This window comes from Loxodonta africana, chromosome 4 (assembly GCF_030014295.1).
Source record: "Loxodonta africana isolate mLoxAfr1 chromosome 4, mLoxAfr1.hap2, whole genome shotgun sequence".
NCBI lineage: Eukaryota > Metazoa > Chordata > Mammalia > Proboscidea > Elephantidae > Loxodonta > Loxodonta africana.
The window spans coordinates 98,206,293-98,223,244 of NC_087345.1; the positions used below are offsets into that span (position 1 = coordinate 98,206,293).

At 38.5% G+C, this 16,952-nt stretch overlaps 1 protein-coding gene and 1 long non-coding RNA gene across 2 annotated transcripts in view; one reads left to right on the forward strand and one right to left on the reverse strand.

The window, feature by feature from the left end:
• The window catches only part of NELL2 (neural EGFL like 2), a 392,904-nt gene that overhangs the window by 356,931 nt on the left and 19,021 nt on the right, over positions 1-16,952 (forward strand). The window contains exon 16 of the mRNA XM_010595995.3: positions 10,158-10,298. Coding sequence (XP_010594297.2) covers positions 10,158-10,298 — 141 coding nt within the window. The remainder of the gene's footprint in view (positions 1-10,157; positions 10,299-16,952) is intronic.
• LOC111752325 (uncharacterized) overlaps positions 4,403-16,952 on the reverse strand; it is a 104,496-nt gene continuing 91,946 nt past the window's right edge. Inside the window, exons 2-3 of the long non-coding RNA XR_002787288.2 lie at positions 16,747-16,820; positions 4,403-8,220 (exon numbers count right to left, since the gene is read on the reverse strand). This is a non-coding gene — a long non-coding RNA (uncharacterized LOC111752325). The remainder of the gene's footprint in view (positions 8,221-16,746; positions 16,821-16,952) is intronic.

The window sequence follows — 16,952 nt, forward strand, 5'->3', positions numbered from 1 at the left end:
GTCCATTAGTCCTTGGGACTAAGTACTCCCTTGAGTCCTTGGTTTTCCTTACCCTCCTTTGTTCTGGAAGGTAAGAGATTGATAGTGGTATTTTAGATGACCATTCACAAGCTTTTAAGACCCTAGATGCTACTCACCAAAGTAGGATGAAGAACTTTGTGTTTATGAACAATGTTGTGCCAATTGATAGATGTCCCCTGAGTCTATGATCCTTCACCTTTGAGCCTAGGAGCTTCGTCCCATGAGGTGTTTGGTTATGTCTAAGAAGTTGCCCTGACTGTGACCCTTGTGTGTTCTATTGTCTATATTAATACATAAGCAGCACCTGCAATTGTGTGTATGGAAATATCCACCAACAAACCTTTATCTGCAGATGGGTGTGTTCCCTTACGCCCTCCCACACCTCTTGGCATACCTGTCTACCTATGTATCCATTTATAAATTGTCTGTTAATATTATTGTTACAGGATTGTCTGTGCTATAGTAATTACCTTTATTGACCTTTGTTCTTGCATTCTTCCCAGTGTCCTCCCTTGCCTTGGTCATGTTTTGCTGACTTCCTCCATATTGTGTATTGCCTTTCCCTTCACCAGTAGTAACACAAATCTTCTATCTATTTGGTAATTTTCCCTCCCTCCCCTTCTATCCCTGGTAACCATCAAAGAATTTTTCTCTCTGTAAGTAAACATTTTCTTGTTTATTTATGATACTGGCCTCATACAATATTTGTCCTTTTGTGATTGACTTATTTCACTCAGCATAATATCCTCCAAATTCATCCATGTTGTGAGGTGTTTCATGTATTTGTCATTATTCTTTATTGTTGCATAGTATCCCATTGTATGTATATACCACAGTTTGTTAATCCATTCATCTGTTGATGAGCACATAGGTTGTTTCCATCTTTTTTGCTATTATGAATAATGCTGCAATGAACATAGGTATACATATGTCTATTTGTGTCAGTGCTCTTATAAATCTAGGATGTATACCTAAATTGGGATTGCTGAGTCATATGGTATTTCTATTTCTCGCTGTTTAAGGAAGTGCCGTACCATCTTCCATAGTGATTTTACCATTTTACATCCCCACCAGCAGTGCATAAGAGTTCCAATCTCCCTGCAACCTCTCCAACATTCGTTATTTTCTGATTTTTTGATTAGTGCCAGTAATGTTGGGGTGCAATAGTATATCATTGTAGTTTTATTTGCATCTCTCTAATGGCTAATGATTGCAAGCACTTCTTCATGTGTTTGTTAGCTACCTAAATGTCCTCTTTGGGAAGTGTCTGTTCATCTTTTGCCCACTTTTTAATTGGATTGTCTTTTTGTTGTCGAGATGTTGAAGAGTTCTCCAAATTTTAGAGATTAGATGCTTGTCAGATATGTCGTGGCCAAAAGTTTTCCCAGTCTGTAAGTTCTCTTTTTATCTTTTGGATAAGCGTAAGTATTTAATTTTTAGGAAGTCTCATTTATCTGGTTCATCTTCTGTTGTCTTTGCATTTTTAGTTATGTTTGGTATTCTATTTATGCCATGTATTAGGGCCCCTAGAATTGTCCCTGTTTTTTCTCACATGATCTTTATAGCTTTAGGTTTTATCTTTAGGTCTTTGATCCATTTTGAGTTATTTTTTTGTGTATGCTTGTGAGGTATAGGTCCTATTTCATTTTTTTACTAATGGATATTTGGTTTTGCCAGAACCATTTGTTAAAGAGACTGTCTTCTCCCCATTTAATCCACTTCGGGCCCTTGTCAAAGATCACAGCTGTTCATAGGTGAATGGATTTACTACTGGATTCTCAATTCTGTTCCACTGGTCTGTGTGCTGTCATTATATCAGTACGTGGCTGTTATGACTACCGTGTGCCTGTATAGTAGGTTCTAAGACCAGGTAGTGTGAGGCCTCCTGCTTTGTTCTTCTTTTTTTTCTTCAAGAATGCTTTACTTATTTGGGGCCTCTTTCCTTTCCATGTAAAGTTGGAGATTAGTTTTTCCATCTCATTAAAGAATGCTATTGGAATTTGGATCGGGATTGCATTATATCTGCAGGTTGTTCTCAGTAGTATTGACATTTTCACAATGTTTAGTCTTCTTATCCATGAACATGGTATGTTTTTCCATTTGTGTAGGTCTCTTTTGGTTTCTTGCAGTAGTGTTTTGTAGTTTTCTTTGTATGAGTCTTTTATGTACCTGGTTAAATTTATTCCTAAGTATTTTATCTTTTGAGAGGCTGTTGTAAATGATACTGTTTTCCTGATTTCCCATTTCAAAGTTCTTTGTTGATGTAGAGGAATCCAACTGATTTTTGTATGTAGATCTTATATCCTGTTACTTTGCTGAATTCTTCTATTAGTTCTAATAGCTTTCTTGTGGAATCTTTGGGGTTTTTAATGTATAGGATCATATCATCTGTGAATAGGAATAGTTTTATTTCTTCCTTACCAAATTAAATGCCCTTCATTTCTTTTCTTTTCTTTTTTGCCCATTGCTCTAGCTAGGACTGCCAGCACAATGTTGAATAAGAGGGATGATAAAGGGCATCCTTACCTGGTTCCCATTCTCAAGGGGTATGCTTTCAGTCTCTGAGAATAATGTTGGCTATTGGTGTTGTGCAGGTGCCCTTTATTATGTCAAGGAATTTCTCTTTTATTCCTATTTTGCTGAGAGTTTTTTATCAGGAATGGGTGCTGGGCTTTCTCAAACGCCTTTTCAGCATAAATTGAGATGTTCATGTGATTCTTTTGTTTTGTTTATGTGTGGATTACGTTGATTGATTTTCTAATGTTGAACCATCCCTGCATACTTGGTATGAATCCCACTTGGTTGTGATGTATTATTTTTTTGATATGCCGTTGTATTCTATTGGCTAGAATTTTGTTGAGAATTTTAGCATCTGTATTCATGAGGGATATTGGTCTGTAATTTTCTTTTCTTGTGGTGCTTTTGCCTGGCTTTGATATCAGAGTTATGCTGGCTTCATAGGATGAATTCAGGAGTACCCCTTCCTTTTCTATACTCTGAAATAGGTAGAATAGTATTGGTGTGAGCTGTTTTCTGAATGTTTGATAGAATTCTCCAGTTAAGCCTTCCAGGCCAGGGTTTTTTGTGGTTGTTGGGAGTTTTTTTTTTTTAATTACATCTTCAATCTCTTGTTGTGGGTCTATTCAATTTTTGTACCTCAGTTTGTGTTAGTTTAGGTAGGCACTATGTGTTTCTAGAAATTTGTCCCTTTCCTCTAGGTTTTCAAATTTGTTGGAGTACAGTTTTTCGTAGTATTCTGTTATGGCCTTTTCTATTTAAGTTGGTTCTGTTGTAATGCAACCCATCTCATTTCTTGTTTGGGTTATTTGCTACCTCTCCTGTTTTGTCAGTTTGGCCAATGGTTTGTTAATTTTGTTGATCTTTTCAAAGAGCAAACTTTTAGTCTTGTTGATTCTTCCTATTGTTTTTCTGTTCTCTATTTTATTTATTTGTACTCTATATTATTTCCTTTTTTTTGGTGATTGTGAGCTTCATTTGCTGCTCTCTTTCTGTTTGTTTGAGTTGTAGGGTTAATGTTTTGGTTTTGTCCCTTTCTTCTTTTTTGATGTGACTTTATTGCTATAAATTGACCTCTAAGTGCTGTGTCCCAAATATTTTGGTGAGATGTGTTTTCATTCTCATTTGTCTAGGAATTTTTTAGTTCCATCTTTGATTTCTTCTATTACCCAGTGGTTTTTAAGCAAGGTATTATTCAGTTTCCATGTTTTTGTTTTTCCTTTCTCTTCCTGTTAATGATTTCTACTTTTATGGCAATGTGATCTGAGAAAACGCTTTGTATTATTTTGATGTTTTGGATTTTGTCAAGGCTTGCTTTGTGGCCTAAAACATGGTATATTCTGGAGAATGTTCCATGTGCACTGGAAAAGAATGTATACCTTGCTTCTGTTGGGTGGAGTGTTCTGTATATGTCTGTGAGGTCAAGTTGGTTGATTGTGGCGTTTAGATCTTCTGCATCTTTGTTGCATTCATTTCTAGATGTTCTGTCCTTCACTAAAAGTAGTGTGTTGAACTCTTCTACTAATATTGCAAAACTATTTGTTTCTCTTTTCAAAGCTGTTAGAGTTTGTTTTATGTATTTTGAAGCCCTGTCATTGGGTAAGTATATATTTCTTATGGTTATGTCCTCCAGGTGGATTGACCCTTTAATCATTATATAATGTTCTTCCTTATCTTTTATGGTGGATTTTACCATAAAGTCTATTTTATCAGAGAACAATATTACTGCTTCTGGTCTTTTTTGGTTGTTTTCATGATATATTTTTTTCATCCTTTGAGTTTTAGTTTATGTCTTTGTGTCTAAGGTACGTCCTTTGTAGACAGCATATTGATGGGTTGTATTTTTTAATCCATTCTGCCACTCTCAATCTCTTTACTGGAGCATTTAAGCTATTTATATTCACTATGATTATCGATAGATATGAGTTTACTGCTGTCATTTTGTTGTACTTTTTTGGTGATATTGATGGTTTCTTTGTTCTGCTTAATTTTCTGTGCTGAGTTCTTTTTGTTTGTGTTTTTCTTTTCATTGTTATTGATTTTGTGTTTACTGAGTCTTTATGTTTTTCTTATTTTTTATTTTGATGAATAGGTTTGTTAACTTTCTTTGTAGTGCCTTGAAATTTACCTTTATCTTCCCAACTTTTAATCAGTCTTTTATTTCTTGATATCACCCTGGTTTTCTCTCCATATGAAAGTTCTGTACCTACGTGGTTTACTCCCCTTTTTCTTTTGACATTTTCATTTACAGATTGACGTCTCTGGTTTCCTGTTCTCAGTCTTTTAGCTTTATTTTATTTTTTCGAATTATTTATATAGGTTGGCATCTGGCTAATGCTGCCCTGTGTCCTAATCTCAGGTTCTTGTCTGATGATATTGGTTCTCTATCTAAAGTACTCCCTTTAATATTTCTTGTAAATTTGGTCTGTTTTTTACAAATTCCCTTAATTTCTGTTTATAGGCATACCTCATTTTATTGAATTTCACTTTATTGTGCTATGCAGATATTGCATTTTTTACAAATTGAAGGTTTGTGGCAACCCTGCATCAAGGAAGTCTATTGGCACCATTTTTCTAACAACATATGCTCACTTTGTGGCTCTGTGTAATGCTCTGGTAATTCTCACAATATTTCAAACTTTTTCATTATTATTATATTTGTTATGGTGATCTGTGATGTAATTGCTTTTGGAGGCCACGAACTGTATCCATATAAGACAGTGAACTTAATCGGTAAATGTGTGTTCTGACTGCTCCACTGACCAGCCATTCTCCAGTCTCTCTCCTTTTCCTCAACCCTCCCTATTCCTTGAGACATGACAATATTGAAATTAGACTAGTTAATAACCCTACAAGGGTCTCTAAGTGTTCAAGTGAAAGGAAGAGTCGCATGTCTCTCACTTTAAATCAAAAGCTAGAAATGATTAAGCTTAGTGAGGAAGTCATGTCAAAAGCTGAGATAGATCAAAAGGTAGGCCTCTTATGCCAAACAGTTAGCCAAGTTGTGAATGCAAAGGAAAAGTTCTTGAAGGAAATTACAAGTGCTACTCCAGTGAATACACGAATGGTAAGAAAATGAAACAGCCTTATTGCTGATATGAAGAAGGCCTTAGTGGTCTGGATAGAAGATCAAACCAGCAACAACATTCCCTTAATCCAAAGCCTAATCCAGAGGAAGGCCATAACTCTCTTAAATTCTTTGAAAGCTAAGAGAGGTGAGGAAGCTGCAGAAGAAAAGTTTGAAGCTAGCAGAAGCTGGTTCATGAGGCTTAAGTAAAGATGCCATCTCCATAACATAAAAGTGCAAGGTAAAGCAGCAAGTATGGATGTAGAACCTGTAGCAAGTTGTCCATAAGATCTAGCTAAGTTAATTGATGGAAGGTGGTTACACTAAATAACAGATTATCAATGTAGATGAGACAGCCTTAGTATTGGAAGGAGATGCCATATAGGAGTTTCACAGCTAGAGAGAAGTTGATGCCTGGCTTCAAAACTTCAAAAGACAGGATGACTCTCTTGTTAGGGGGTAATGCAGCTGATGACTTTAAGTTGAAGCCAATACTCATTTATCATTCCAAAAATCCTAAGGCACTTATGAATTATGCTAAGTCTACTCTGCCTTTGATCTATAAATAGAACAACAAAGCGTGGATGACAGCACATCAGTTTATAACAGGGTTTACTGAATATTTTAAGCCCACTGTTGAGACCTACTGCATAGAAAAAATGATTCCTTTCAAAATATTACTCCTCATTGACAATGTACCTAGTCACCCAAGAACTCTGATGGAGATGTACAAGGAGATTAATGTTATTTTCATGCCTGATAACACAGCATGCATTCTGTAGCCCATGGGTCAAGGAGTAATTTCAACTTTCAAGAAGTATTTAAGAAGTATATTTATTTAATAAGTATATTTTTTAAGGCTATAACTGCCATAGACAGTGATTTCCCTGATGGATCTAGGCAAAGTAAGTTGAAAACCTTCTGGAAAGGATTCACCATTTTATATACCATTAAGAACATTCATGATCCATGGGAGGGGTCAAAATATCAATATTAACAGGAGTTTGCAAGAAGTTAATTCCACCCCTCATGAATGGCTTTGAGGGGTTCAAGACTTCAGTGAAGGAAATAACTGCAGATGTGTTGGAAATAGCAAGAGAACTAGCATTAGAAGTGGAGCCCGAAGATGTGACTGCCATTGCTGCAACCTCATGATAAAACTTTAACAGATGAGGAGCTGCTTCTTATGGATGAGTAAAGAAAGTGGTTTCTTGAGATGGACTCTACTCCTGGTGAAGCTACTGTGAACATTGTTGAAATGACAACAAAGGATTTAGAATATTACATAAACTTAGTTGATAAAGCAGCAGCAGGGTTTGAAAGGGTTGACTTCAACACTAAAAGAAGTTCTACTGTGGGTAAAATGCTTTCAAACAGCCTCACAAACTACAGAGGAATCTTTCATGAAAGGAGGAGTCAATTGATGTGGTATTGTTGCCTTATTTTAAGAAATTGCCACAGCCACCCTCACCTGCAGCAACCACCACCCTGATCAGTCAGCAGCCATCAACATTGAGGCAAGATCCTCCACCAGCAAAAAGATTACAACTTGCTGAAGGCTCAGGTGATGGTTAGCATTTTTTAGCAATATAGTATTTCTTTATTAAGGTATGTACGGGGGCATTCTCTCTTATCACTGGGTTGGGTGTTGTGTGTGCACTCTGCCAGCTGCCGAGTGGTCAGGGCAAGGATGCCCGGGTGCTCATTCACTGGGCGGGTGATGCGGAAACTCTCGTTGACAGTCCGGGGCGAGCAGGGCTATCCAAGGGTGTTTGGAACAGGCACAAACCTCTGGTTGCAGGGCTGGGGGACTATGTGTGAGGCAAGGCTGTGGGAGGTCACTTGTCTAGTGGGATGCCCGGCTAAAGGACAAGCCCCTGACTGATAGTGCGAGTCAGGGGAGAGGTTGTGCAGCTGGTCCTCAGGCCCCCAACACAGGTAGCTTTGGGGAGTAAGAGGGATCACTGGTCCTCGGATCCCTAGCATGGGTGGCTGGAGGGAATAGAAGGCACTACCAGCCCTCAGTCCTCCAACACAGGTGGCTGGAGGGAGTAGGAGATGCTACAATTCGTGGTCCCCCAGCATAAGTGGCTGAGCAAACGGGTGCACCTCCAGTCTGTGGGCTCCCAGCTTAGGGGCTGGGGCAGTGATGGATGCTGCCAGACTGAGATCACTTGTAGGCAGGGGGGATGGGCGAGGAGTTTTGGGGGGCCCGCAGGCCCATAGGCCTCCAGCATGGGGGGGCTGGAGTGGGCACGGTAGGTGAGATGCATGCACTTAACTTTCCCAGGGTGGGCAGCACTCCTCCCTGGCACTGGGTGTGAGTGCAGAGTCACTTCTGCTTGACTGCACCAGGTGATGGGGGTTTTGGCTGAGAACGTTCAGCTGCTAGGATGCCAGTGATCTGTAATTCTCCGTGTCTGCTGTTTTTGTGCTGTCTCTCTTTCCACTTGGCGTTTGGTGTAATTCTTCAGCCTTGTCTTTGATGCTCAGAGTTTCACAGTTGTCATCCATATCCGATTCACTTGTTTTCTCCGGTCTTTGTTGTAAGAGGGACGTTATGAAGTGTCTGACCGCTCCGCCATCTTTGACTGCCTCCTGGAACTAGTTCTTTCCTAAGACAGAATATGTAACAAAATCATAGTTTTACATAAAAATTGTTTTTAGGGTTCTATGTAATGTAACTACCAAAATAACAACAACAACAACAAAAAACCCATTGCCGTCAAGTTGATTCTGACTCATAGCGACCCCATAGGACAGAGCAGAACTGCCACATAGGGTTTCTAAGGAGCGGCTAGTGGATTCCAACCGGCAACATTTTGGTTAGCAGCCAAGGACTTAACCACTGTACCACCATGTCTCCAATGTAACTACAGAGTATAAAATTAAGGCTCTTATAACCAAGATTCTGTCTTAGGAGCCTAGGGATCCTGTAGTAATCTTTTTGAACATTTTTATTCAGGTTGGAAAATAACTTGTTCAAACTTGGCTTACTAGTTCTTGTATACGAGCGATAGTTTATTCCTCTGATGCTTTTTTTCAATTTGTCTCTTTCAAAATTGAACATCAGAAGAGAGGAAATTTAAAAGAGAAAAAAGGAATATATACTTCCAGGTACTTGGAGTCAGATGAGGCTAAAATAGGAAGGAAGTGAATTCTGACAAGTTGGAGTAGACTGTCTAAAGGAAAGGACCCTAATAAGCAGCTGGCCTTACCTGCAGTGCTGTGAGAGACATAACTAGGTCTTGCCACTGCAGCGGGGAATATGATCTAGGTGAGCCAAGCATGTAAGAAGGGCTTTAGCAGTTGACATCTTCCGTGGCAAGGGACTCAACATCGGGGTGGTGCATACAGAATTTTTTGGCAGTCTCAGTAGTACAGTGCCAGTAGATAATTTAATAGGATCTGAGTCAACCCCAAAGCTCCCCAGAAAACAAGGAGGTATATAAGAAGAACTGGACACTTCGTAAGGCAACTCCAGTGATTACTTTGCCCACAGAGAGCCCAGGAAGGGACTTGAATGGAGTTGCATATTCCCACCATTCGGCAGACTGAACAGAGAGAAAAAAAAGGCTTACAACATTTGGGAAGAGTAATAAGCCCCAAAATATCTGAGACAAAAAATATGTAGGTTTCTTTGTACAGATATTTTACCAATTTCAGTCTGGGTCTAGTTGTATGAAGGAGCACAGTCCTGAAAGCCAGGCAACTGACTTTGGTTAAACCGTAATTTTCTTTTGCCATATTTTTTTTCCAGAAGTTCCATATACTGTCTACATAAGAAGAGTTTTTTGTTTTGAGGATTGAATAAGTTAATATACACAAAACACACTTAAAAGTGATATAAATGGCATGTATCTTGAAAGAACAAAGCATATCAATGAAGTATGAATTCTATTGCCACATGTTGAAGATGTGGTTACTAGTCAGTTTGGGATAGGCTATGCTGATGATAATAAGACACCTAAAATTTTAATGACTTTCAGCAACTAAGGTTGATTTCTAGTTCACGATTATGTATCCATCCCAGGTAGATGAGGAATGCTCCATGTCATCTTCACTCAGGAACTCAGGCTGGTAGAGTGTTCAGAGTCTGGGTGGTCATTGTGATGGGGGACGGGAACATGTGAATCACATACTGCATCTTAAAGGCTCTGCTGTAATGTGACAGACTCCTTATTGGCTTAAACGAGTCACATGGCAGCACCTGACTTGAAGAGACCTGGGAACTGCAGTCCTAGCTTGTGTCCTGACGAAGAATTGGAAATATTTGGTGAACAATACTGATGACTATCACAGATGGTCTCTTTCCAATTTCTACAGCTGAATGACTTTCAACAAAGAAGTTTTATAAAGATGTTTCCCTTGTTACTAATACCTCTATATTCTTACTGTATAGCTTTTAACAACTAAGTAGACTTCCTTGATTTTTTAAATTTTTTCAGTTTCAAGGATTTTCTGACATTAAAAATTTTAGTAGACTTGTAGCGGAATTTCTAGTTTCTGTGGGCAATTTTGTAACCCCTTTTTTACTTTCTTTTCCAAACAGACATTGATGAATGCTCTGATGGCTTTGTTCAGTGTGACAGCCGTGCTAACTGCATTAACCTGCCAGGATGGTACCACTGTGAGTGCAGAGATGGCTACCATGACAATGGGATGTTTTCACCAAATGGAGAGTCTTGTGAAGGTCAGTACAAGAAGATCTAGAGTTCAAGAACTCCTCTTGAACTTGAGGAATCTACTGTAAGATATAAGTAGTAGACATCCAGTTAAATTTTTAAGTTATTGGTGATTTTTGTCATGGGTTTACACCACAATGATTGGAAACATGTTAAAATGTAACTTGTGTTTGCTAATATTGGTAGTTAATTGATTTTTAGATAATTAAAGTTTGTGACACTAAACCAATTCTTTACAGATACTTGCAATTATTGAAGGGTATTTTTAGAATGAATGAACCCATAATATCACATAAATTTAAAAATTTATATGGCAGCGTACAAAATCTGATCTACAAATAGGTAAAAATAATAATAATAATAATAATAAGTGAGGAAAGTAAGATAGAGGAAAAACGAGGCTAGAGGAAATACAACGATAAGGCGATGATATGGCCAAGGATAATATCTACACTACATGCTACGCTGGGCTATTCCTAACATACTGCTTGCCTGGCAAAGTAAGAGATGCTCAGTGAATGCTGAGTGTTAGGTAAAGAAAATATGGTCCGTGCTTTCAAGACGTTATCAATCTAATAGGAGTGAAAAATTTAATTAGATTATGTTTAATTCCTTGCTATTAATTTTGAATTATTTTCAGTGAATTGACTATTAGACTACTTTAGCCCTCTATACTCTCTTAAGGCACAAGATTTTTAGAAAGTATAGGCAGAGTATAAGCCTAGCGTAGTGAAAAATCGCCCACAGAAACCACTCACAATTGGAAAGATTTGCCAATCACAGGTCTTGGCACAGGAATGGCAAAACAAAACTCAAGAACTCATTATTTTTCCCGTTTGTATTTACACCTTCATAGAGCAACAGCCTGAGAGAATAATGCAGCTAAGATGACACAGTCAGTGAAAGCCTTTGAGAATCTAACTTAGCAGTACTTGATACCTAAATGATAAGATGCCTTTTATCCTTTGGCCTCAAAGGCTTTTCACACAGGGAAAAGTGAAACAGACTTGGGTGGTGGATGCCAAGGCTCATAGCACTTCTTCTCCAGCAACAGCATCAGAGTCTGAACCGCAAAACTCTGGACCCAGAGCAGAGGCCTCATCTGGATTTTCACATAAGAATAGGAATGTTTAGGAGCTAAAACCTGCATTTGCAAATAACCTTCACTGCTGCCTGAGGGCTTTACCTTGCATTTGTGAATGTCCCAGAATGAATGCTGGGAGCCACAGATCACAGTTCAGAGGCCAGATCAAAAATTGTGATTTTGCTCTTCCTAGGTAGGTTATTTTGCCCGTATCCTGTAAGTGTTTTGTGGGAAGCTACTTTTTTGTTAAGATTGTCTTTTTTTTTTTTTAAACTATAAACATAAAGAATATATATAAGCTGATTTGTAAATAATTCAAATTATGCAAAAATATATAGATTAAAGCTGGAGATCTGTATTTCATCCCCCTTCTTTTCTATCTCTTCCACTTGTCCTCTGTAGCTAGACTGTTTTAAAATTTGTTTGATACCCCGGCATACCTTTTCCTCTGCATTTAAATGTGAATAGAAAAAACACATAACTCTGCTGACTATCTTTAAATTTATAACTTCACTGATGATCTTATTTAAATTTATGACTACATGCTTCAGGAGAGCTGTATTAGTTATCTATTGACACAGAATAAATTATCCCAAAACTTAGCAGGTGGAAACAACATTTATTATCTCTCAATTTCTATGAGGAGTCCTGGTGGTGCCCTGGTTAAGAGCTATGGCGAGCTACGGCTGCTAACCGAAAGACCAGTGGTTGTAATTCACTGGCTGCTCCCTGGAAACTCTATGGGGCAGTTCTCCTCTGTCCTATAGGATCACTATGAGTTGGAAACAACTCGACAGCAACATGTTTGGTTTTTTGGTAATTTCTAGGGGTCACGAATCTGGGCACAGCTTAACTAGGTGCCTCTGGTTCAAGGTCTCCCTTGAGGTTGCAGTCAAGCTGTCAGCTAGGGCCGCAGTCTCATTTTGAAGGTTTGTCTCGGCTGGGAGTGCAAGGGACTGAGGTCTGCTTCCAAGGTCACTTATACGTCTATTGGTAGGTCTGGATCCCTCAACATGTGGACCACACCTCAGGAATACCTCAAGACGTGGGAGGTGTCTTCCCCCAGAGTAAACAATCTAAGAGAGGGCAAGAGTCAAAAATGCAAGCTACAGTCTTTTTATAACCCAGTCTTGGATGTGACATTCCATCACTTCTACCATATTCTCTTTGTTAGAAGTGCATCAATAAGTTCTGCTAATTTTCAAGGGGAGAGGATTACACATGGGTGTGAATACCACAAGGGAAGAATCACTGGGAACCATCTAAGAGGCTCCCTCCCACAAGGGCCATCAGCAAGGCTCAACATTCCTACTTCATTCCCCCCGGTTCTTTCCCCTCCATTCTCTGATACAGCCATTTTATACCTTCTGCAGTCTCCTCATATCTTGGGTACCATCTCCTTTCTCTTTTTCTCTGTTGAAGGCTCTGTTTCTTATTTGACTGAGAAAACAGAAGTAGTCATTAGGGAATTACTTAACTTCCACTTATACCAATCTACTTCCATTTATTTCTGTGCTGCTGCCTTCCCTCCCCCCTGTTTTATTGGACGAAGTGGCCATGCTCCTTTCAAAATCCAAATCCTCCACTGTACCTTGCTTCTCACACCCTTTCACCTACTAAAGGACTTTTGTTCTTTTGCATGCATAGGAGGCGACTGAAAACACCATGGCTTGGGTCAGGTGTGCCTTAGTCTTCAAGGTGACATCTTTGCTTTTTAACACTTTAAAGAGGTCTTTTGCAGCAGATTTGCCCAATGCAATGCATGGTCTGATTTCTTGACTGCTTCTGTGGGTGATTGTGGATCCAAGTAAAAGGAAATCCTTGACAAATTCAGTGGTGTTGTTTACTGGTCCAGTTGTGAGAATTTTTGTTTTCTTTATGTTGAGGTGTAATCCATACTGAAGGCTGTAGGCTTTGATCTTCATCAGTAAGTGCTTTAAGTCCTCTTCGTTTTCAGCAAGCAAGGTTGTGTCGTCTGTGTAATGCCAGGCTGTTAATGAGTCTCCCTCTAATCCTGATGCCCCATTCTTCATATAGTCCAGCTTCTTGGATTATTTTCTCAGCGTACAGATTGAATACGTATGGTGAAATGATTCAGCCCTGACTCACACCTTTCCTGACGTTAAACCACACAGTATCTGCTTGTTCTGTTCAAAGGACTGCCTCTCGATCTATGTATAATTTCCTCATGAGTACAATTAAGTGTTCTGGAATTCCCATTCTTAGCAGTGTTATCCATAATTTTTTATGGGCCCACACAGTCAAATGCCTTTGCATAGTCAATAAAAAACAGGTAAACATCTTTCTGGTATTCTCTGCTTTTAGCCAGGATCCATCTGACATCAGCAGTGATATCCCTGGTTCCAAGTCCTCTGCTGAATCTGACTTGAATTTCTGGCAGTTCCCCGTCAATGTACTGCTGCAACCATTTTTGAAATATCTTCAGCACAATTTTACTTGCATATGATATTGTTTGATAATTTCCATATTCAGTTGGATCACCTTTCTTTGGAATAGGCATAAATATGAATCTCTTCCAGGTGGTTGGCCAGGTAGCTGTCTTCCAAATTTTTTGGCATAGGCGAGTGAGCACTTCATTGCTGCATCCGTTTGTTGAAACATCTCAGTTGGTATTCTGTCAACTCCTGGAGCCATGTTTATCACCTGTGCCTTCAGTGCAGCGTGGACTTCTTGGTATAGCTTCCAGCATCACAGCAACACATAACCCCCCATAATACGACAAACTGACAGATCCGTGGGGGCAAGCTGGAATAGCACCCATTTTTAAAAAATAAACAAAAAATAACTCCTTTAACATCACTTGATTATTCAAATATTTCTTCCTTTTTCTACTCCCCTTTAGAACTAAACTCCTTAAAAGAATATTCTGTACTTGTTATCTCTGCTTTCTCACTTCCATTTACCTCTTAAAACATGCTGGTAAGACTTTTCTCACTGCCCTGATAAATGCTCTTTTCAAGAGTACTGGAAATTTTCACTTTGCCAAATACACTGGCCAATCATTGTCACCTTACTTAACACTCAGACATTTGACCCAATTAATCACTCCTTCCTATCAAAACATAACTTTCTTCACCTGGCTTTTGAAATCTCTTTTTCCTGGCTTTCTTTTGCCCTAAAGGCCTTTCCTCACTGTGTGAGGACTACACACACAAGTGTCTCAGGATCAGACCTTGGCAGTCTTCTCCATGTATTCACAATCCCCAGATCAACCAGTTCCAAGGTTTAAAATGCCATCTGTATTATGTCCTTCATTTCTAAATTTGTATTCCTTACTCTGACCTCATCCCTAGCTCCAGATTCATATATCTATTTGCCTACTAGGCACCTCAAATTAGATTTCTAATAGGCAGCACAGGCTTAATATTATCTGCTTACTAGAGTATAAGCTCATGGCTTCTGTTCACTTCTCAGCCGTCATATGTTCAGTACCTAGAACAGTACCTGACATATTAAAAAAAAAAAAAAAAAGACCCAAACCAATTGCTATCGAGTTGATTCCAACTCATAGTGACCCTATAACCAAAAACCTGTTGCCGTCGAGTCGATTCTGACTCATAGCGACCCTATAGGACAGAGTAGAACTCCCCCGTACAGTTTCCAAGGAGCTCCTTGTGGATTCAAACCGGTGACCTTTTGGCTAGCAGCCGTAGCGCTTAACCACTATGTTACCAGGGTTTCCAGTGACCCTATAGTAGATAATAAATTTTATTTGTCTAAAGAAAAAGATTGAGATGGATGATAGATCAATAGATAGTTAAGCTTTTAATAGAAATAAATAAAATCTATCTCCCTCTACCCCAAATTGGTAATTACTATTTTATTTGTTCAACTATTACTGTTTACTGGGTACCGTGTTAGGCATATAACCAACAGTATGTTAGATTTATAGTAGTGAACAGGAAAAAAGCATAATCAGTGCACTCAGTACAAAAAGTAAAAAGACAAACTAGCCATAAAAATAATACGTGATAAATATTAAGATAGGAAAGTGAGGGATTTTATGAGACCCTGTACAGAAAATGCTTTTCAAGGCTATTCCACAAAAACAGTGGGAAATATTTATTCTGAAAAGATTATTCTGCTATTATCTACCAATAGACCAATAGAGCTTATAAAGATTATCAGAAGAATCTACTGCTCTGTCACAGGACAATGTGCTCTGGAGGAGTATTTTAAAAGGACCCACCTACGTTGTAAAATAAGACCAAAGTGCTTCTTCTAAACAACTATCCACTTACTGCAATTTCAATGATTTGTGCAATTGTAATATTCATATTTAGAAGGATGCAGTTTTAAGAGTATGACCAGGTGAGGTGCCATCTTTCTGTTGCTGGTAAAAAACAAACAAAAAAATCATTCCAAGTGGACAAAGCCACAGCAGTGGGTTTACAATTACTCTGAAGTATAAGTTTCATACTCAAAGATCTGAATAAATAACCATGCACTGTTTCACTGTTTTTCAGGCTGCAATTGTGAAATCTATAACATATATGTTTATAAGATGCATTCATACAAATTGTGTTGTTTCGCTTATCTATTTAATCACCAGGTAGCATGCTAGAGTACCATTTTCCTTATCCATGCATCACTTCTGCTATGCCTGAAAATTTGTCTCTGTCTAGGAATAAAGCCCAGTATTTCATTATTTATTTCACGTAAGTGTCTTTTATTTTCATGGTCATATCTCCCTTTATGGCAATAGTTTCTTGATGATGTTTAAGCTTGGTGAGACTTTTTGAACTTGTGAGACCAAGAGTATAATGTTTACGGGATAGTGTCTTTTGAGTGTTCTGTTCCAGCCAAATATGCTGTAAATTCTTAAATTAAGAAAAAGAGAAAAAGGAAAGTAATCCAATTCAGGTCAACAGGTATTTATTGAATATATGCATATACCTTGAGGTACATTGCCAGGCACCTGCTGAATACAAATATGCTGAATTTTGCTGAATACAAATATGAAAGAGGTGTGGTCACTGCTCTCAGCTTGTAGAAGAGATAAAATATGTACAACAATAACTGCCGTTCAAGATAGAATGTGGTGAGTTTCTTAATAGATGTAAAAACAACAAGGCAAGGTTGAAAATTATAAATACTTGAGCAAAAATATAAATGCAGTGCTGTAAGGGAACTAAGAGACAAATTATTTCCTGTTTGGAATCAGGAAGGCTTCTCAGAGTATCTAGTGTTTGTTTTGGGACTTTAGGAATGGTGAGATTATTGGCAAGTTGAGATAGGAGAGGTGAGTGCAAACAGAGGAGGTAGTTTCACTAAGAAGTTTAAACTTGAGTCTGCAGAACCACTTTTGAGAAGGGGAATAGATGAAAAGTACATCTGTACCAAATCTGTACCTTCAGCCCAGTCCTATCTTCTGAGCTCCAGAACCATAGATTAAACTATTTAATGGACAGCTCCATTTGGAAACCTAAGAGGAAAGTACAATTCAACATGTTATAAATTGAACTCATGTTTACCCATCATCCCTGCCCCCACCCCCAGTCTCTAACAAAACTTTGTTCTTCTTTCTGTAACTAGCATGAACCAGATTTTCCAGGCC